Source organism: Nicotiana tabacum, chromosome 5 (assembly GCF_000715075.1).
Source record: "Nicotiana tabacum cultivar K326 chromosome 5, ASM71507v2, whole genome shotgun sequence".
NCBI lineage: Eukaryota > Viridiplantae > Streptophyta > Magnoliopsida > Solanales > Solanaceae > Nicotiana > Nicotiana tabacum.
The window spans coordinates 115,157,162-115,180,384 of record NC_134084.1 but is presented as its reverse complement, the minus strand read 5'-3'; the positions used below and the strand labels follow the sequence as shown (position 1 = coordinate 115,180,384).

Below are 23,223 nucleotides of genomic sequence, written 5' to 3'. Positions count from 1 at the left end.
CAGAAATGATATTATGAATTAATATAGGCAACTACAATTAATTGATGCCCAAGTCTTGTTTCTTTTTTCCAGCATAATGAATTATGTTAATTTTAACTCTTGGTCGTATGATTTTTATAAAGATAGAAGCATAGTGGAACGATTGTTTGATTAGTGATTTACTTAAATCGATAATAGCTTGAAATGTGTCTCCTGTTTTAAACATGGATTTTATTTCCATAAAATAACATTTTTATTCTAAACTTCCACTTCCTTCTAATGAATTTATTCACATAAAAAGAAGACAACTCTTGAAGAATTAGCTGGTATAAATGATATTAAAATTTAAACAAAACTCTCATACAAAAAGGTGATATTTTTGTACCAAGTTCTTGAAATTTTATGTTATTTATTTTCCAAAAAACATGTGTACAAAATCTTTCTATCTCTATCCAACCCTATTGGAAGAATCTTATTTTCATGTATTCTAATTATGTTTAGAACACTTCAACATTATTACTATACTAAAAATCAGTTCAAAAATAAAATATCATACGATATTTAAAAAGGAGAAGATAGAGGATATTTAACTCTTTGTGCTTAAACCAACATAGAGAAAAGGGATAATTGGACCCCAAAAAAAAAATCTCGTAAGAAGAAAAACTAGTGGAGTATTAAAATTCTAGCTTAACGGGCAAATAAAGTGACACTAGGTAAGGTAATTTACTTTAAAAACAGACTTTCTTGCTCTCAACTTTATGTAAAGGGTGAATGTCAAATGGTAAGCAATCGCCACACTTAGTTATTATATATCTACCTTTTCATTTTCTTTATTTGAATTTCGAAGAGGACGCTCAACCAAATAGAAACTTCTCATTGATTTGGATAGAAAGCCTAACCTATTTCTAGGTGAACCAATAAAACAGAAAGGATAACATATTATTGAGTTTACTCTATTACTCTTTTTTATTGACTTTGAAACATAAAAGATCAAAACCAACCAAGAGTAAAAACCTGAATGAGTCTTAAAAAGATAAATAAATAAATAAAAATAAAAAATAATAATAAACTGTCGCTCTTCTCTTGTTTTTAATTTTTCCTCATTCGAAGTTGTTAACTAATTAAGGGATGGTTTAGTTGTTGGTTAAAATTACGCAGGTATAAGTAATGCAGGGAGTAGTTATGTAGAATTCAATTATTTCGGGTCTAATTATTATACCGTTTATCCTGCATAAAGTTATGCAGGTACAAGACCATCTCCAACCCTAACACCAAATTTCATACCAAAACGGTGTAACACCAAAGTTACTCCACCCATTACACCATTATTTACACCAAAAAAAATATTTCTTCTCTCTCTTCTATATTATATTATTATCTTCTATTTAAATTTCATTTTTTATTTCTTCAAACAAATTCTATCTTTTTTCATTTTTCCATATTCATCATATATAATTCACATTCACCACTTATATAATTATTTATTACAAAATTATTTTAAAGAATAAATTAACTAAAAGTGAAATCATCGATAAAAGATAACTAAATAAATATTACAGTTTTTTGGTAATTTTGGTGCACCTGGAAATGACATAGCGGATTACTAAACTTATATTTTATGTTTTTTAATGTAATTTCAGTTTTAATGTATCCTCCTTTGATGTACTTTTAATTATAATATATTTTTATTTTATGTATTGTTAATTTTCTTTTCTAAATTTTAGTTTTCACTTTTCAATTTTAGCAACATTAGATATATTATATTTGCATTTTTTATTTTTAAATAATGGTTATATTTCTTTTTATGCAATTATAATAATAATAAAATTAACTTATAATTTTATATAAATATAATATATACAAAAATTAATATATCAAAAAAATAGGATATAAAATTAAAATTATAAAGATCTTAATATAAAAATTAATTATATACACAATATATGATAAATTAAAAGTCCAAAAAAATAAAAATATGAATAAAATAATAATAAATTAAATTTGGTGTTGATGAATAGTGTCGTTCATGCACGATAATGGTGCAAGATTTGGTGTTCCATTAGAGCAAAAAAATACCAAATTTTACACCAAATTTAGATTTGGTGCAAAAAATAGTACATCCTTGGAGATGCCCTAAGTAATACAGGGAGTAATTATGTAGAATTCAATTATTTCGGGTCTAATTAATCTATTGTTTACCGTGCATAAAGTTATACATAAATTCACTCATAACTTAGTACTCTCTTCGTTCACTTTTACTTGGCATGTATACTAAAAATAGATTTTTATTTTTACTTGTCACCTTATGCATATCAAGAGATGACAAAAAAAAATTGTTATACCTACTGTATTTATTAATCATTTCAAATCATTTTCTCAAATCCAATAAAATATGCATTAATTAATATGAGTATTATGGTAAATTATGCACTTCATTTATTATTTCTTAAGAGTCGTGAAAAATCAAAATGTGTCAAGTAAAATTGAATGGAGGGAATACTTGTTTTATTTATGAGATCGTAAAAGAATAACTAAATCCCGCAATAAAGTACTAAAAGCAATGCGAGTTTTGTTTACTACTCTGAGAAACAAGACATGGGAATAATTTTACGGTTTCACTAATATGATGGTAACAACTTTTTTTGATACACAAAAAACGAAATTTAGACCATGCAATAAATAATAAAACGGATTCAAGTACAATGAACAAAACGATCCAATCAAATTCACGGGCACAAAGGTTCCTTCTTAATTTTGTGTTGTGGGGCACACCGCAAGCACCCGTGACCAAATTCAATTTATGCACATGTAATGCCCAACTGTTATTTTCAACTTCACTTCTTCTAAAGCTGTTGTTACCTATCCATTTCTTCTTTTCTTAATTTATTTATGGATTATGAAAAATATTTCACCACAACTTCAATTATCATTGAGATAACAAGTCTACTGCCTCTTCCTTGTATACAGTTTTGAGTTTTGTCATGCGAGATTCACTGCCTAGACAATTTTACAAAACTTCGGCTATATAACCCCCCGTTTCTTCATAGATTTTGCCAAATCTTTTTCAATTTTTTTGGTCAAATACCTGTTTATTTATAAATTTTATTCATATTTTGGCAAATTTTCAAATCCCAACGCCCAAATCCAAAACCAGCTCAAGAGCTGTTTTTGGCCCACCGTTTGGTTTTTTAAAAAAATCAAAAATTACTCTAAACTTTTGTATTTTATAAAAATAAAAAAATGAAATAAAAACCCATTTTATGTTATTATGACCCTACTAATTCATATCTACCCACTTTTCCTTCACTAAACTCATGTGGTTTTGTCCTTCTCTATAAACAGAAGAAAACTTTCGCCAAAGTTGTTGTGACAATCCACCGCAAAGATAAAATTTGAAGATAATTTGCTAGAACCTTTTGTATAAATTTTCTTCAGATTTGTTTCGCTTGTTTTGTATAGGGGTGGGCATAAAATCCGAAAAACCGAATTTCGAACCGAACCGAATTAATTTGGTATTTCGGTTTCGGGTTTTTTCGGTTTATTTCGGTACAAAAATTTCGATAATTCGGTTCGACATACGGTATTGAATTTTTGATATTTCGGTATAATGTGTATTCTGCGTTTTTTCACGTCATTGTTTTTTCCCACATCTCTCTGGCTAGAGAGATCACAAAAGAATAGACACAGAATATTCAATCCAAAAAAATGGCTATATCCTCATCTTCATCGTCCATGCAAGATATCTTGAAGCAACGCAAATACCCATTCATCCTCTCTTTTTTCCTTTTGCTAATCTTCGTTACTTTCCTTCTTATTTCAAACTCCCAAAAATCTCCCATATTCGTTGCCATCGACTTTGTTCAACGTACCTCTCGATCCAAATCATCAATCCATGCTGATAATCCGGACTTGAATCCTAACACTATTTCAAACGAAAACGTCCCACTGGGTAATAATATTACGATCAACCCTGAGTCTAAAGTCCAGCTGGATAATAATTATACGATCAATACTGATTCTGATACATTAATCAACAATGAATTGGAAACGTTCTCTTATGATTGCAATCTGTTGATGCGATTCCTGGAATTCTCCTACTGAGATATTTATGTAGTAATGAGTAGGGAAACGCTGAAATTGTATCTAAATGATCCTCTATTATGTTTCAGCTGGGAGCTCTAGACAGTGAAGATTTGGTTTAAACCGAAACCATACCGAAACCGTACCGAACCAAAATAAGAAATACCGAACCGTACCGAAATATTTTGGTACGGTATTTGGTATACACAATTGATAAACCAAATACCGAAATACCGAACCAAAATTTTTAAATACCGAACCGAAATACCGAATGTCTACCCCTAGTTTTATATGAATTTTCTTTAGAGTTGTTGGGTATTGTTGATAGTTTTTAAAACTTATGGGTACAAGTCACATTTCATGTTTTTTCGGGGAAAAAAAGTAAAATATCTTTTGAAAAATTATGTCCAAACAGATCTTTTATCTTCAAACCAAACTTCACTCAAATCAAATTTTTTAACAAATTTGGAAATATATTGTTAAACTCTAGCTAAAAAACTGATGTCAAAAATTACTGTCATCTGTCAACTCAACTACGGCACCTGGCTTAAGGGTTTTACGCATCAATGAAATGAAAACCATGACGAGTAGGTTCAAATCCTTTGAGGCGAAATAGAAGATAAAAATGCGAGGCCCTAGTACCTGTGGGCAAAAGTTTGCAAACACACTTAAAGGGATAGTTTGGTATGAAGTATAAGAAGGTATAAGGGTAATATAAAAATTTAATATCACCTTAATACAATGTTTGGTTAGCAAAACAAATTACATAAGTTATCCCAGTATTAATTTTAATATACCGGTATAAACTATATTCCAACCAAACGACCCCTTAGGGAATTGTCAAGAAACGCAAGCTGATCTAATTACCACAATTATTGTAAAAATTAAAAAGAATACTATGCCATCTGAGGTACTAGCCCCAGGATTGTCCAAATCAAACAGACATATTTCGATCAGAAAAGGAAAGACCCAAATATAGATACACCGATCAAACACTGGTAAAGAAGCCAATGTTCAGAGAAATTTATTTTCTTCCCACGCATAAGATGACAGAACAAGAAATATAATGGAGTACCGGAAGAAACAAAAACACGACAACAAGAAAAATATATCTTCTTAATCCTTCTATTAAAGAGCAAATCACCTCCCTCCATTAGTCAAAAATATGATTTTTAACTTCTTAATTTACTCGTCAAGCTACATTAGACGAATAGAGCATTAAACAATAAAAATAACAGTAGAACCTTTGACAGGGAAGGGAAAACATTATGAGGAGGACGGACATAGAGGCATAATTACAAAGATGCTACACTTAGCAATTCAATTCCAGAATGCAAAGTTGAAACCTGGATAACAATGTTTGCAAAAAGAAAACAAGCCAGTGGTTATACATCCAAAGGGCTGCATAAGTACAAATTACTTGATCAAATGAATTGATGTGATCATAGATAGTCACCACCCTCCGCTGCCACCGGATTGTGAACCCTTTTTACCGCCACCCCAGCCAGAATCATCGGACTGACCACCGGTATCCTGCCCCCAGCCAGCACCACCACCATTAGCACCCCAACCACCTCCGTCTCCGCTACCACCTCCGGCACCACTTCCACCACCACTCCAACCACCAGAGAAAGTGTCTCTAGCAGGTGAATTTTGGACTTCTGCACCCCATCCTCCTCCACCTTCCTTAGAACCCCACTTTTGAGTGCCATAATCTGAATCTTGCCCGTCATTGTCGTTATTTCCTCTACCACGTCCATATGTTCCCCGACCACGTCCTCGCCCACGCCCACGACCACCACCACCATAGGGCCTGGGCGGCAACCCACTTGGATCATCCTGACTGCTTCGATTTCTGTAGTCATTTCTACCTGCAAAACCGGAAAAGTCCACTAGCAATCAGTATGCATCTTTCTGCTCTTTTATCAACCTCAATGAACAACTGTACATTACAGAGCAACAATGGATAAACTTCCAATGGAATGAAACACATTCTAGACATAGACAGACAGTGTACACAGTAGGATAAGCAGTAAACGTTCTCTCACCCCCAAGAGAGTTTCCTGAAAATCTTATTTAGGGCAAATAAGTCACAAATCTTAACCTGCTCAGTTGAGGGACCAACAAACGTTGAGATCTTGAGGGAAAAAGGAGAGCAGTTGAAACAATGCCCGCCCCCAATATAGACCACAAGAAACCCCAACCCCCCCCCCCCCCAAAACCCAGAAATATTTTTAGGGGGAAACGAGAAAGGGACATGCCGCCTCAACTTGAAGATACGGGCCAAACAGTGCTGGAGAGAATGTATTTAAAAAAGGAATTCCTACTAGCTGCAAATACAGGCCCCCACCTATTTCGAAGAAAAAGCAGGTGTCTAAAGAGAAGTCACCAATAAGGTTGGTTTAGAGCTTTCAGAATTTGATGAAGAGCAACCTTTCATCATGAAACAAAGGGGAAGCAGAAACAGAACAGACAAAGAGAGAATAGAGACGGACAAAAACAGAAAATTTTACCTGGTCTAGAATCTCTGTCCCCAGACTGACCACCTCTTCGACCACTATCATTGGATGAACCACCCCAACTGCCACCAAATCCTGAGCCCCCACCTGCAGGGCTGCGCATAGGTACCATCGCTGCAACTGATCGTATTGATGGTGCAGAGTCATGGGGATCATCAATATGTCTTTGAAAATATGCCACAAGGCGATCAATATCTTCAAACATCCTCTTGCGGAATTTAAATCCTTTCGGGTACAGACCAACATACTCATGGTGCGGGTTGGAACTCCGTATGTAAGTCAAAATGAATGTCCCAGGGTGTTCATGAGAAATACCAAAGCTATAGACAATCCTCATAGGGTACTCAGATTTCTCAATTCTCAAAAGTTCATCAACTTCTGCCTTTGATCCCTTCCTAAACTTGCGGTAATTCAGCATTGCCTTCAAATGAGCTACTAATGGATCGACATACCGATCCATTACCTCAAATAAACACAACACAAAACGAATGAGATTCTTAGTGTTTCCAAGAAAATAAAATAGAATACACCCAAGAAATGTATTGTACCAGGAGATGAATAAAGTAATCAAACAAGTGCCCTAAGAAAATTTGCCAAGGACCACAAAATGTACAATAAATCCCCATGAAGTTTCTAGCTCCAATCAACCCAAGATAATAAACATATCAGAGAAAGCCACCACCAACTAAATACCAACAAGCAAAATGCTTGGGAGCAATTAATACTTTTTTGGTAATAAAAAGGAAGTAGCAAATAATTAAGTACTCCAACCAGCTCTAACAATAGTAAGAAAAAAGTGAGCAAATCCAGGTCCTTCACTCATCAAACTCAGCCTCTCTTGCCCAATGTATTTGTCCACTATTTGAGCACAAAACCTTTGTTTCTGCACAAGGAGATGTAAAGAAAGAGATATGGAGAAGAGGACTCTGTGAGAGAGAGAGAGAGAGAGAGAGTGTGTGTGAGAGAGAGAGAGAGAACAAATTCTATTTCCTCTCAACAATGGCATTAATGCAAGCTAACTGCATTCCTACTTATGTTCTAGTTCTACTTTCAGAGAGCATCAACCATCATCATCTTAAGGATTTCCATTTATTACTACTTATTAATTTGTTTGTTTATTTGTTGCTTTATACAACTCTTTTCTCCAGCTGGATGACCTGTGAAGATAGCTGATCCCGCAATTCATATTGACTACGGGGAACATATGTTCTCTATTCCCTGCAATGCTCCCTCCCACAAAACCAAACGAAAACAGATACCAAAAACTAGATTAGGAACAACTCTCATTATATATAAAATAACTGGAAAAATTGTCAAAGTACCTCATCTAAATCCTCAAAAGTATCCTCTCCTATTTTCAGTGTTTTTCCGATACGGAGCAAGCTTGTTATGTCCTTATGTTCCTTTCCACCTTCCACAATATCCTTGTGAGCATAAACTCCATCGTACACTTTGAGAGTTAAAGTCAAATAAGATGGTCCGCGTGAGCTGGGACGTACGATACTTTCACCCGGTTCCTTGTCCGACAAGAACTGCACAAAGTATGAAGAGAGTATCAAGATAGCTTACGCATCAAATGCTAGAATCGCCATTCTAAAAACGCTTAATTCACGCTTGTCACAAAAGAAAAGATGTTTTATTGCAATGTTGCATCATAAGAACTATGCACCAAGTTTGTATTCAATATCTGTGAAGATAATCAATAACGTACCTCCATTGATTCATCTGCCGTTATATTTTTGAATCGAGGATGAACTATCATCCTTGGCTTGAAATGCTTCTTTGCAAGCTCCTTTTCTTTACGAACTTTATCCTTTTCAGCCTGTAAACTACTGCGATCTTCATGGTAGTATGGATCCAAGTTCTGATTATTCTGATACCTATTATTTCTCATATCATTCTCTTTACAGCTAAGGAAAACCTGGTACCGATTTTTTTGGATCGACTTGATTCTGCAAGTTAAGATATCACCTTCACGCATTTTTTCAGTCAAATCATTGACCTCTCTCCAATCATCTGAAGAATCTTCTTTGGTAAGAATGCCAGTCAATCCAGACTCGAGAGCACAGATAGCTTTCTGAGGTTGAACTCGGCGAACTGTTGCCTGCACAATTCTTCCCTCGGAAAGTGTCTCCTCAGACTCGCCAGAAATCATATAGAACTCCTCATCCTGGCTTGGCTCCACATACTGTCTACGCCAATCTTGAAACCCTTGCATCAGCTCTAACCTTATATCGTTGAGAGTTTCCTCTTTGTCCTGACGATCTTTGGCTTTGGCGTAGTTTGGAACTTTAAGTAACCTCGCCAGATGTGGCTTCTCTCTAACATGCTCTATTGCCATTTCAAGCAGTTCATCATCATCATTATTTTCTTCACCGATATCATTAAGATAAATATCTTTGGCCAACTCCTGTGCAAGACCATAGGATTCTGGGTGGATCCTTGTATCATCCAACAAGTCAATATATGTATTACTGTTAGCAGTGTATCCACTACGCCTTACTCGCAAGAAGCCAACTGCATTCACAAATACCTTTTTACCAAGATGATGTTCAGTCAAGATATCCTTCCTAGTGAAGATTGTCTGCTGTCTTACCAAGGATCTTTGAAGAGATGCTGCCTTTCTGGGACCTAGCCCCGAAATAAATTGCAAAGGGGCAAACAACCATTCATGACTTATAGCCAAATTAAGATCAACACCCACCTGGTTAGTTACATCAACCATAACCTGTTCAACCATCCCATACTTCTCATCTGGTGTAAGAAAACTATCTAAAGTACTCAGCTTCCAAGATAAAATCTCCCTGCCTGGTCCACACAATGTCGCTACCATTGCTAAAGGATTTTGAAGATAACGTCCCAGTGCCACAGCGCGCCTAACAATACCTAAAACCCTGGAGTGGATAAGTGCTGCTAAATCCTAATAGCTGTATAAAAGTTCACAGGAAAGTAATTACCTGACTGCCCAGGGAGCTGGTCCACTGAAATGCGGGAATTCTCATAGAGATGTGGAAGGGTTTCGTCTCCATATATTATGTTCAAATTATCCATCTCATGACCAACATCTCTTGGATTATCCTCCACCATTTTGAAAATTATCTGAACCACAAAAACAGTCAAGAAATACTTTAGCCACCTCAATAAAGAAATTATGCTGATTAAGAAAATGTTTATAATATGGCACCATATCCTACCAGAATACCGCCAGTTTATCCCTAATCAGACATTTGCAATCAAATAAAATTCAAGGATGCACACCTCATAAATATCCTCCTTAAGCCGTGTACAAGATAGATTTACAGCTCCCAGCACCACAACATGTGGTTGGTGGTCCATCATGAATTTTAACAGTCTCTGCTGGTCATTCTTCTTCCGCTGCTCATCATTAACATTCTGCCCACGAAGGCTGAGAGACCCAGCATACAGGATATCCAGAACCTCTCCCGACGAATCCAACATCACAAAAGTAGTTGCTGGCTTTCCAGGGCCCCAACAGCAAGCCATAACCCTGGGCGCAAGCTCTTCATCAGAGCCGACATCACTTTCTCTGCGTTGATATGGTCCCACAGACACTTTATTCCACAAAAATTTTCCATATTCCAAAAGCAGCCAGCTCTTAGCTCTACTCGTCAGCAACGACCTAGCTTCCTTCTCCATCGAAGGCAGAAGAAAATTGAAAAATGCATCCTCAAGTATTAACTTTCTCTGCTCATTCCATAACTGAGCAGATTTACTCACACCATCACTGAGATAATGATCTCTCGAGTCAGTTATCAGCTTGTCAAGAACAACTTCGGGCAACTTGATAGTAACTTTGAGGAGTTTCTCCTCTTCAGCCTTCTGTATGAGAAGCCACTGTGCATCCTCAAAATCAGAGAGAGGTTTATCCCGTAACCACTTTACTCCAGCAAATTGATGGAAGGAATCAATCACCACATTCCCATCAGGAGTAGGACTCGTTGATACTTTGGCGTCATCCATAAAGGTCTTACGCACCTGTTTCCGGACACTAGGTTCACAGCTTATCTCAACTGCCGCCTAAAATAGCTCAATGAGAGTTAGCTATTACAGTCAAACATGGCAACAAAATCGTCCCAAAGTAAGTATTGCATAAACATCCTCATACCATGTGTCTAGCGCCTTTAAGCACAGCTTGCGGTGTTTCAAACATTGCGCAGGTGAAGTTCGACGCCATCTCCTCTGGTGTTTCCCTAGCATCCTCCAGCAAATCCCCCTGCAAGAAAATTCACAGCTTCACTGTCATTTCCTAGTTCCAACTAGGTCAAATGTTATCCTCATCTCCCTTTGCAACTAAGAGATGACTTCAGAAAGAAATTAAACACAACTCCAGCAACAGGAATGAGGAAAAGAAGGGAACAACCAGCTATTTGGAGAATATTTGGGGGCTGCAATATAAGTCTCAGGATTCTGTGATTTAAAGGTCTTAACTAAAGGAACTGGAACTACATGTAAGGGCATCTCATCCACTGGCTGCAAGTAAACAACTGGATTGGCTTTTCTAACCCTGTTTAAAAGAGCCTGTTTTCATTTTAGTAATGAACAAAACAAATAGGATTGATTATGTATCACAATTTCATCACTACATCGAAGGCTTTTTTGAAAATATATTGATAAGATAGCTTGGTATCCAACATAAATAAATGGGTGTTAGCATGTCATCCTTTGCAAATAAGATGCATGTCTATGTGGGAGAGATTGCATATTTAAATTAACTCAGGTCATCATTTTTACTGTCTACATAGTTGAACACATCTCATTTCTGATTGTATGTCAACAAGCAGATCGAGAGTTCAGAAGTAATGATGTTCTAAAAGTGATTTCAAATGTATTGGTGCAATCAGTAAACGGTACCCCCTCCAGTGATTCCCCGATCAAGGCAATAGTTAACATGAAAGCAAATTTACTTTCTCCAACATTCAGCAGATTTGGAACTTATAAGACCACACTTACCATACTTTCACAAGACATGTGTGAACCAAATTGTTCGGCACTATATCCCAACTTGCTTGCAACTTCCCATAAGCCGGCTTTGCTGCAAATACTGTATTGTGATTTCCTCTTTGGCCTCTTATATTGTCCTTCATCCACACCAACCTCTCCAGGTGGGAAGTGCAAGTTAAATTTTGAGTCAACATCATCAACCTCTCTTTCACAGTCAGCCGCCTGGAGTGATTTTGTAATTGATTCAAAGAGTTGTTGATTCAACTTTAGACGTGTTTCATCATACACCCTACGGGACTCTTCTTGAAAGCGCTTCTTATAGTATAACTCGAGCGCAGACTTCCGCTTCTGAAGGAGGAGCCACTTTCTGTCTAAATCTTGGATTGCCCAAAGCACCTGTAGCATAATCTCTTTCAATATTCATTTCATATTCCCAAGTTTCTCGACATGGGACAATCCACAATACTTTGACAACAAGTCTCACCTTCTGCCGTCTTACAGCAGGCTTTTTGTCAGAATTATTGGGGCCATCATCACTAGTTTCATCCTCTTCTGGATCCTTTAATAAGCTCATGCATTCCTCTTTCCGGTACATGGCAATGAATGGGACCTAATAAAAAAGCAAAAATTTGCGGAGTTTCAAATGTCAGGCACAGACAAGATCAAATCCTAGTTAAGGTTTAGAACTCACATCAAGCTTCTGTCCATGCATCAAATCCAGAAATCTCATAATGTCATCTTTATCTATTGGTAGCTCACTCTCTTCATCACTTTTCCCACTATCTTTCTTCTTAATCTTAAAGAAAGGCACAACGCCAGCAGCAAGCTGATTGTAGATCCAGTTACTCTCTTCCACACTAATAGCTTCAGGTGGCACAGGACCAGTGCTTTCCTCGGATACCTACGAAGAATTAACAAGAAACTCTACTGTTAAGAAAGTATCATAGCAAACAAGAAAAATAACACAATCGACCCAGACAAGAAAACTAAGGTGTAAAAGCAATCACAAAGAAAATGTTTGTGTTGCACCTGCATTCTTTCAGGGACATCTATTTTCCGAATGTGCTCATCCTTCTCTGTCATATACTTCTCAGCTAGAATAGTAGGATCAAATTCATCTTCAAGTCTCCTTTCACTCCATTCACCAGATTCGTCGTGCTTGCCTGATTTTGCCCGGTCTTGTTTTCGACGCAATAAAAGTTCATCAACATCACCAAATATGTCATGGGCTTCCTGGAGAGCAGAAGACGAAACTCCTGATGCCTGCCTGGACTTCTTTTTGTTCACCTTCTTCCTTCTGCATCAGAAATTAAGAGGTAAGCAACTAAGAGGGGGCAAAAAAACAATGTGAGATAAACCAGAGAGCTAATAAAACATCAAGATGAATCCTACAGCCACATATATTTCAAATGCTATACCTAATAGGAGCACCATGTTCATCAACTTCTTCTTCATCAACAATAAAGTCGGCCATTTCATCTTCCTCTCCAATGTCAGCATCCTCTTCTTCCTCCAGCCGCTCTTCCTCCTCAGCAATATCCTCGAGTGGTTGCCCTGGAAATATTCCGGGAGTTCAATTAACATCATGAGAAAGACCCCAACAAAGAAGACAATTAAAATGGCATTTACCTTCATCATCACCAAATAAGCTATGCTCGAGCTTCTCCTCAGCTGTACGCCCACGCCTCCCAGTTTCGTCAAACTCCTCCTCCTCAGAAAAACCAGAACGCGCATCATCCATATCCCTCTGAGCTTTTTTTAGCCGCTTGAACTTTTTGCTCTCCTGATCGGCCAAGGTGAAAATCAGAAGGTGTGAACAATGACTGACAAATCAATATACTACATATGAAATGTATATACATGTGTTTGTCTGTGTGTTTATATCAGTAAGCAAAAATGACAACTCACAAGTTTCGGACGAGGCACCGCAATGTTGCTTTCCTGGAGAAGTTCATAATCATCTTCGTCAAGCATGTAATTCCTCTCTGACTCCCTGAAACAGCAATATATAAGGCAACCATACACGAGAAAAAATATGCAATACTACAAAAAATAACTCACCTTTTCTTCCTTTTCTTCTTCTTTTGCCTCTCATCATCACTGTCAGCTCTATCTTCTTCATCCTCTTCCTCTTCTTCTTCCACATCATCTACTATAAACCCATCTTTTTCATATTCATCCTGACCTTCTTCTGCCCAAATAAAGCACCAGAATACCCGATTAGAACAAGTACATAGAAACCTTCAAAACAAGTAGCGAAACTTTACAAACAAGAGAAAACAGCCAAAGATAAATTGTTTTATTCCATAAAGGCTTCCCTATCTTATCCTCCATAATATCAACATCATGTATTATTAGTCCATCTGATAACTCTAATAACAGGCTAAAAGCCTTTAATGTTGGGAGCAGTAACTGCTGTTTCGGGGGGGGGGGGGGGTTGAGTTTACTGAGTATAACTGCACTTAACCGGAACAGAAAAAACAGTGTAGCCACCAAATCCACATCCTCAAGGTAAGTTGATCCACTTCCTTACAAAAACAAAATGCCGATTCGACTAACCATGCATCCTTAAACCTTAATCCACGTGATTTGGAACTCCAAAACAAATATTAGCAATCAATTAACAATCCCTTGGTACCAAACTAGTTGATGCGGCTCTATGAAACTTGTATATCCACTCCACAATTATTTGGGATCTTATTTTTTAACAATGGTGGTGCCTGGACCAGCTAGCATTCGCCTCGACGACTCCAACGGTACCCACTACCTCCCACCACCACCACAAGTACCGCCATACCCGGAAATCTGCTCATCAAGAATCGGGAAGATGGGAAAAAATCACCTGGCATTTTTAGACTCAGCATAAGTCTGAACCCCGATCTCCCACGACTTTTACCCACTCCATTGACCCCTATATTCAGGATAAGTTCATCTAAATACTCAATAATTTGTCTTGAACTCACTAAATCTAATCCTTCTCCAACCAAGCATTAGCAAAACAAAAACTACCAAGCCTCAATCTTAAACTAGTTGGGTCTAGTATGAATCCTCTATAAACATTCCAATTCCGTTGTGGCCCGTCTCATTCCACAATTCAAGCAATAACAAAGGTAAAACACAGTCAATCTTCATTATAATAAGTTTTAAAAAAATATGAAAATTCAACCATATTAAAATTAGGGTTAATACCGTCTTCTTCTTCGTCTTCATCCTCCTCGTCCCGTTCATCTACTGCGTCTCCATCAACAGGCTCTTCGTCCCTCTCTTCTTCCTCAATTCCAACTTCGTCTGCTCACCAAATTTGATTTTTATCAATAAAATAGCATAAAAAATACATGCATATAATTACTAGTAACATTTTTCAGCTAATATAAGAAACATATTTCTCGAAAAATTTCGAAAAAATAAGTTTAAGAAAAACAACCTTCGTCATCGGAGATCACGTTTTTTCCAGCCATTTTCTCAAAATGCGAAGACGAAACTTAGGACACAATGAAAACCCTAGTATTTCACAAAGTTTGCACACAGAACTATGTGGAAATTGAAACCAAACCCTAGGCTTTTCGCTTCGATTCCTCTCCCTGCTACTCAACAGCAAAAGGTGCTGAAATTATATACAAGATGGACAAATATGTGTATATATGTCGCGTGAGGAGAGTAAGCACTATGGCGGTCCGGGGCACTGACACAGTAGCAAAAGGCAATGCAAAGGGGCAGGCAGGAGCTACGGGACTTGTTTATTTTGATGAGGCGAATTGGCAATGAATTTATAATGCTCTAAATAGTTGATTAAAAATAAAATTTTAGAATATTGATTTGATGAATATTTATATTGAGCACTTTCATAAAAACACTAATTTTACAGCTTGATTGGATGGTTGTTACCAACTGTATCGCATTGTATTGTTATTCCAAAACAAATCAACTGAAATTTTAAAATATTGATTTGATGAATATTTATATTGAGCACTTTCATAAAAGTATTAATTTTACAGCTTGATTGGATGGTTGTTACCAATTGTATCGCATTGTATCGTTATCCCAAAATAATATTTATTTTGATTGTTTATTTAAAATTATTTGTATCGTATTGTTTAATCCATTGTTTCGCAACAACCAAAAACCTCATTTTATGAAACAACCGATTTGATGTAGTGGGATCGTTTCATATTTTCTTTTCCAATTATGCCCTACTTATTACTTCATATTCTATGTTATCACTATTTTTTTATTTTAACTCCAAATCTCCAATATATTGACCTACTTTGTCTTCTTCCATCTTTTCTAGATTTGCTTTTCCCCATTCTTTTTATTCAAGTCTCCGTTCGATTCTTTGTCTCTTTCCATCATTTTAATTTTTTTCTTTTTGTTGCTAATATTATTTAACCTTTTTTTAGGTTTTTGCTCTTGTTTCCAAGCTACGTAATTATTGATAAATTAGTAGAAAGAGGTTTTCTTAAATTATTTTTATGTGCTTGATAAATTTTATTTAAAATATTGGGGTATTTTAGTGAACTTATCAGTAATAGTACATTGTGATATAATCAAATCAAACAACAAAAATATTTTTAACAACAACAAACGATACTATCTATTCAAACGTTGTATCTATAAAACGATACAATACATTATAAAACGATGGGTAACAATGATCCAAACATAGTGTTAATGTTTTAGATTAACACTAGTTTAATAGTAAGCTATAAGGAGTAAAAGACTTTGTAACTAAAAGTGACTTTTTTGTATATATAAAAATTTCAAACTTATTTATCTGGTTTACTTGTGTTTTCCTATTTATAGAAAGTAACTAAAGTTATTTACAAAATATATATAAATCTGGTCAAGGTCTACAATTTATCCACAACTTGATATTTTTTCTACATCCGACATACAAAATGTATATAATTTGTTTATGTCTTCTTCACGTTCAATCTGAAATTCTAACCAAAGTCACCTTGAATCTTTAGCATTTTTTTTTCAAATTTGAGATATAAATTCCAGAGGATATTAACAATCATTTGCAATAGCATTCAATCCAAATAAATAATAATTTCACAAAAATTAATTTTCGAATTCAAAGTTTCGAAAATTTTTAATGTATGTCAATGACTATTAAAGATATGGTGATGACAAACTTCAAATCTTATTGTTTACCCTCAAAATCGGATAACAATTGAATTTGTAACTGGTTTTAAGGATATGTGGATTAAATTGACACAAAGCGATAAATTAAAGATGCAGTTGAACTAAACAATGATAAAGTAAGTCACAACTTGAACAGCTATAGCCTTGGAAAGTCAGCCACACTTGAACTGGATGCAATTCGAGCGATGTCAAGATACAGAAGAACAGTAACTTACAAAAATAATAATATACTGCTTTGGGATGCGTGTTACAATGTGTTTTACATAACCAGATCCCCTTTATATAGTAGTGGAGTCCAACTTTAGGTACAGTTCTATAAGTGGTAAAAACCTCTTGATTCGATGATTTGCCGGTTCCTTATTGATACATGCCGAGATTCACGCCGTAATATCCGACCAGTCACAGATATTCGGCCTCTTGTTATTTCGTCCTTCTATTGATTACGCTGGCAATGTTTCCTCAAGCTCGTTCGGGGTCAGGGTCGATTATGGGATCACGGATTTAATGTTCTCGAGGACAGACATTCTGATCTTGGGTTCTGGCCCGGTGGGACTTGGGGTCAATTTTCAGTCCCTCACGTTTCGATCCCGATCTACCATGTCATAGACAAGCCCCATTTTTACCGTATACAGATAGTCCCCTCGTTTTTCAGAGAGTAGACAACGAGAAACGATATGAGTTTCTTATTCTCACCTCGATACCCCGCGTCAGAAATGACAAAATGAACAAAACGCATCATCAGTCACGTCTTAATGGCATCAAATGCTTGTCAGTCACCGGTCGACTACTCTTAGATGCGAGCCGTCTTTTGAAAACTATAAATACCTCCTTCTTCATTCATTCAAACTTTACATCCACACCTTCTCTACTTTTGTTCCTTAAAAATCTTTACATTTTCTAGCATTTGTATCCTGGTTTCTGGAGATCTTTGTAAGAACTTTCGCTTTTCTTCAATCCAAACCATCAAGTGTATCTCTTTAACTTCCTCTTTTGTCATTTTTTTCCCTCTATTCTAAAAGAAATGGTGAAAACTTCAAAAACAGTCCCCCAAAAAAAACTCCTTCTATATCGCGCCCAACTGCCGAGGAGACTGTTGTACGTACTGCTGTAGAGGAACCAGCAGTTGACCCCCCCTTGAGCACGTTCATACCCGGTGGGTTCTCGGTAATCGTCGATTAAGGTTGAAAAACCTCCCTCTCTACCTGGCCGATATGAGAAGGTCTCGAGATACATGTGCTCAAACACCGAAGAGATCATCCCTGTTGTCAAAAAGGATTGCAACTGGGTTGATAAGCACATGTTGGTTCCCATACCTGGTGAAGATATCACCACCCACGTTGAGGGATACTTAAGTGTTTACACTTATCCCTTTACGCTGGGCCCATTGGATCTGGTTATCATGCACTTTTGTAAAAGATACGAGGTATGTTTCGGTCAAATTCACCCTTCATTCTGGAGGATCGTGATCCTCTTTCGGCTCTTCGTGAGCAAGATCGATGGATGTACATTCATCATCGACCACCTCATGTGCCTATACAGTCCCCGACTCTTTCGATGGGGGACTGATCAAACTTGTGTGCTGGGCTAGTAAAGCCCCATTCTCGAGTATCGATGAAGATCGGGATCGAGGCTGGCTAGGCCGTTTTATCTGAGTGAGGACCTCGGACCTGATCCTAGCTGAGTGCATGTCGTTCCACGAGAAGTGGAACACTAAACGTAAGTAAAATTTCATTTTTCAAAAATTTTATTTTACTCTCCTTTCCTTCTTTTTTATCGGTGCTCAGTGGTGGTGCAGCTGTTCTCGGGTCCCGAATACAGTCCCTCGACTCAAGGAGTGGGTCGAGGGCATCGTGTCATAAAAATCATATTCCGAGCGTGCATGGTGCGAAATCTCGAAGGGCCAATGGGAGGCTCGTTCTTACGGTGATATTCCTTTCTTGAGTGAATAACATTTGGGTTTCTTTTGTATCGGTGAGTTCTTACTCGTTTTGTTTCCCTTTGTAGGTATTTCCAAGGATATCGCAATGAGGCCTCTATCTGGTGATGAGGATTGTCCCGTCGAGTCCCCAGCTTCGATACAAGGTGAGGAGAAGAAGAGAAAAGGGGCTTCGGGTTCTCCGAACTCGGAGAAGAAAAAATCAAGGAGGAGGCTGGTACGCAAATCCAAAGAAAACACTATTTCCCGAGCGCCATCAACGGACTCTCTCCACCGGACAAATCCGAAGAAGAAGAAGAAGAAGCCTCTGAATTGGTGGCCCGCATGCGATCACAGTTCGAGGGACAAAGGGCCTCCGAACTAGTGAGATGCAAAACTAAATTGCCTCAACTCAGGGAGACCGACGAGGAGGCCACAACCAAAGCTTCCGAACCAGAAGAAGGTGAGGCCATTTTGCCTTAAGTGAGGGAGGCCGACAAGGAGGATGTGGTTGGTGCTTCCCGGGTACTAGTCAGTGCCCCGAAGGACGTACTCGGTGTGATAGACCTCTTCAAGTCTCCTTCGTTCACTAAGTCTATGTTCAATGAGGCTCATATGCTGAAAGGACTCCCCAACCAGGGGCCCCAAAGGGAGGCAAACCCCTTTCACAACTTTTTTGATGGCGTAGACTCTACCTCCACGGAGGACGTCACTGGGTTGGGTGATTTACCTGTGCCAAGGAAGAGTCCATCATCGGGAACGAGTGGGCTTTCCTGAAGTTCGAAACTAGTCAACCGGTTTTCAATGCAAATCCTGATCGGAAGCGGTCGATCATCATGTCCATTCCGTAAGATTCCCGAATTCTTTTTGCCCCCTTAAGGGTGGCCAGTTACCTTCGGTGCTTGGTAACCGAGAAATACCAAGCCAAGATGAACGAGGTGGAAGCGCTCTGCCTATTCAATGAAGCTCAACAAATGCTAAATCGGGTAACTTCAGATACTTCTTGATGACTTCTAATTTGTACTTAGATTAATTTATAGACGATCATAACTCTTTTCTTTGTGTTTGTAGGCCTCGATGCTTCATCATAGAGACTTTTCTCCGATATTGAGAAGAGCTAAAGTAGTATCAGGCCGAGATTCGAGGGCTCGAGGCTGTTTTGGCCCTCGTAAAAATCTTTTGATATGTATATAAAGCTTTTTTCCCTCCAACAATTTCTAAGTTTTTTCCTTTGCTTTTTTGCACATATTAAAATGCCTTAGCACGAAATAGTTAGGTTATGTTCGGAGGTTCGAACAAGCCTTGCCTTTAACATTATTTTGTTTAAGGCATCGTGGGGTTTCGGTGTGACCGGAAATTTTTCCCCAACGTACTTATAATTTTTAGATTGTAGTTTGCCGAGAGTAGCCTTTAGGGCCGGTTAAGAAATTTTAAGGCCTTGTTGTTTTTATTATGGGTCTCAGACGTCTCCGAGCCATTTTAGTATGGCCGTAGCCTTTTTAGTTCGGGTGCTGCCCAGTGGGCTTGTCACCCTTAGTTATCCGGACTTGCCTAAGATAACAGTCCCCGAATGGGGATGGCCGTAGCCTTTAAAATTCGGGCGTTGTCTAACAGGTCTTTTGCCCCCGAGCTCCGATAGCCCTGACCATCCCAGTTTATTTTCGGACGGTAGTCCCCGAGTGAGAGTGATTGTTCGAACTTGGATTAAGGTGGCCCTTGGGCTTGATACCTTTAGGAGATCAGATATAGGAAATTCCTTAAGAAATGCAAGAAAATATTTAAGGGACAAGATATTTATCCGCAAGGAAGAGACTTCTTTTTATTCTTGTGCATGATAGTTATACATGTGTACATGCTTTGTGCCAGGGCTCAAGCAGTCTATGCGGGCATAGTTCATTTGACCATTTGGCCCTTACAATAAATTCTATCGATCGAGACCATTCAATCACGAAGTTTCTTCCCTTACTAAAGTCGATATCCGTCGGTAATGCCCCCTCAATATTCGAGGTTGATCATATAGAGAAGCCTCTGATACTATTGATGCGATCTTTGACACCGATTCATGACCAACCTTAAATTCTAAGTTAGCACAATCCATTGTTGCCTCGTTAAAAACCTTGCCGGAAAACCCATTTGGGACAAAACCGGTTCAAGGGAAAAAGAGTGCAACGCGTGCTTTCAGACCTAAAAATTTGTACCGCTCCTTATTAGTTACATGCAAGCGTTAGTTCAAAATGTAAATAAAAGAAATGAGTGTGGCCATATCTTAGCAGTAATATCGTTTCAAGTGAGTTATATTCCAGTTGTTCAGTAACTGCTCATCGTTCATTATTCCGAGTTTGTAGGATCCTTTTCCAGTGATCTCGATAATTTGATACTGTCCTTCCCAGTTCGGCCCCAGTTTCCCCTCATTCGGATTTTGGGTGCTTAGTATGACCCTTCTTAACACTAAGTCCCTTGTATTGAAGTACCGAAGGTTGGCCTTTCAATTGTAATATCTCTCGATCCACTATTTTTGGGTGGCCAATCGAACAAGGGAGGCTTTGCGCCTTTCATCTAATAGCTCCAGCCTCACACTCATGGACTCGTCATTCAATTCCTTTGTTGCATATTGGAATCTGATACTTGGTTCCCCTACTTCGACCGGTATTAGAGCTTCGGTGTCGTAAACCAATGAGAACGGGGTGGCCCTGGTACTGTACTTTGAGGTCGTACGGTATGTCTATAGGACTTCGGGTAGGATTTCCTTCCATTTTACTTTGGTGTTGGTTAACCTCTTTTTAAGGTTTTGGAGTATGGTTTTGTTGGTCAATTCTGTTTGTCCGTTCCTACTATAGGGTGATACGAGGTTGAAAGGAACCTTTTGATCTTATGATCTTCGAGAAACTTGCTTACTTTGGTGTAGATAAATAGTTTCACATTATCGCACACTATCTCGGATGGCATTCCGAGTCGGCATATGATGTGGCCCTAAATGAAATCAAGGACTTCCTTTTCCCTAACCTTCTTGTATGCCTGGGCTTAAATCTACTTAGAAAAATAGTCAGTCATAAACAATATAAATTAAGCTTTACTGGGTGCATATGTAAGAGGGCCAACAATGTCCATTCCCCACTTCATGAATGGCCATGATGATAAAATCAAATGCAGAAGCTTCCCGGGTTGGTGAATCATCGGAGCATGTCTTTTTCATGTTAATCCAGTAGTAGCCGGCTCTGATTAATTTTCGAACCAATGATTCGACGCCTGAATGATTTCCGCAGTTACCCTCGTGAACTTCCCTCAGAACGTACTCGGTATCTCCTAGTCCCAATCATATTGCTAGTGGGCCATCGAACACTCTTATGAACAGGGTTCCGTCTTCAGACATGCTAAATCGGGTTGCCTTCATATGCAGGGCTCTCGATTCCTTTGGACCCGAGAGCAGTTTTCCAGCCTTTAAATATTCTATATATTTGTTTCTCAAATCCCAAGTTAGGCTTGTTGAGTGTATCTTGGCATGGCCTTCTTCCACTACCGATCTCATGAGTTGTACGACTGCCCCTGAGTTGAGCTCGTCGTCCTCGACCGACGACCCTAAGTTAGCAAGCGCATCATCCTCGCCATTTTGATCCCGAGGTATATGTTGCAAAGTCCACTCCTTGAACTAATATAATGTCAATTGCAACTTGTCTAGGTACATTTGCATTCGTTCTTCTCTAACCTCGAATGTCCCATTAACTTGGTTTACCACGAGGAGGGAGTCACACTTAGCTTTGATCACCTCCGTCCCCAAGCTTTTGGTTATAATCACGACTTCATATTCGGCCTCGTTGTTAGTTAATTTCACAGTCCTAATAGATTGTCTAACTACATTGCCTGTTGGTGGCTTCAATATGATGCCAAGTCCGGACCCTTTTACGTTCAAGGCGCAGTCCATAAAGAGGGTCCAGATCCCCGAAGTCGTTCTCGAGTTTACTAACAACTATCTTTCAACTTCGGGTATTAGGGTCGTCTTAAATTTGGCCACGAAATCTGCCAAAAGTTGAGATTTAATGGCTATTCGAGGTCAATATTCAATATAGTACCCGCTGATTTCCATAGGTCCAAATTCCCTGAGAGCTCGGGTTTATGCATTATATTTCGCAATGGGTAAGTGGTCATAACATATATAGGATAACACTGAAAATATGGTTTCAGCTTCCTAGAGGCACTTAGCAAGGCGAGTGCTAATTTTTCTAGGTGAGGGTATCTAGTTTCGGCTTCACCTAGAGTCCTGCTAATATACTAAATTGAAAATTGTGTACCTTGATCTTCCCGGACCAGGACTCCACTTATTACTATTTTCGATACTGCTAAGTATAGGTATAGTTGTCTGTCTATCTTTGTCGTTTGAAGCAGCAATGGGCTCAATAGATACTGTTTGAGTTCCTCCAAGGCCTGTTGGCATTCCGAGGTCCACGAAAAGTTATTCTTCTTTTTCAGTAGTGAGACGAATCGATGGCTTTTATCGGAAGACATCGAGATAAATTGCCTCAGGGCGGCTATGCATCTGGTTAATCGCTGCACGACCTTTACGTTGTCCACAACTGTGATATCTTCAATGGCTTTAATCATGTCGTGGTTGATCTCGATTCCTTAGTT

At 38.1% G+C, this 23,223-nt stretch overlaps 1 protein-coding gene across 1 annotated transcript; it reads right to left on the bottom strand.

Moving 5' to 3' along the window:
- Window positions 1–5,304: 5,304 nt before the first annotated feature.
- On the bottom strand, window positions 5,305–15,300 carry LOC142181215 (transcription elongation factor SPT6-like). The gene is made up of 17 exons (XM_075253979.1): window positions 14,965–15,300; window positions 14,730–14,828; window positions 13,602–13,731; window positions 13,449–13,533; window positions 13,170–13,323; window positions 12,959–13,094; window positions 12,570–12,837; window positions 12,232–12,441; window positions 12,025–12,150; window positions 11,550–11,936; window positions 10,705–10,812; window positions 9,837–10,616; window positions 9,536–9,677; window positions 8,290–9,464; window positions 7,901–8,110; window positions 6,573–7,041; window positions 5,305–5,930 (listed from the first exon to the last, which is right to left on the bottom strand). Exons 1-17 carry the CDS (start codon window positions 14,996–14,998, stop codon window positions 5,512–5,514), a joined length of 4,932 nt encoding a protein of 1,643 aa, XP_075110080.1. The 5' UTR covers window positions 14,999–15,300; the 3' UTR covers window positions 5,305–5,511.
- Window positions 15,301–23,223: the final 7,923 nt, after the last annotated feature.

What these genes read in the sequence shown, in the direction of transcription:
- LOC142181215 (XM_075253979.1), bottom strand. Translation starts at nt 14,998, where the DNA reads ATGGCTGGAAAAAACGTGATCTCCGATGACGAAG. An exon ending in CTGCTGTAAGACGGCAGAAG is followed by an intron (nt 11,937 to 12,024) that starts GTGAGACTTGTT and finishes ATTATGCTACAG; the next exon opens with GTGCTTTGGGCAATCCAAGA. An exon ending in CTTTTGAGGATTTAGATGAG is followed by an intron (nt 7,042 to 7,900) that starts GTACTTTGACAA and finishes TGTTTATTTGAG; the next exon opens with GTAATGGATCGGTATGTCGA.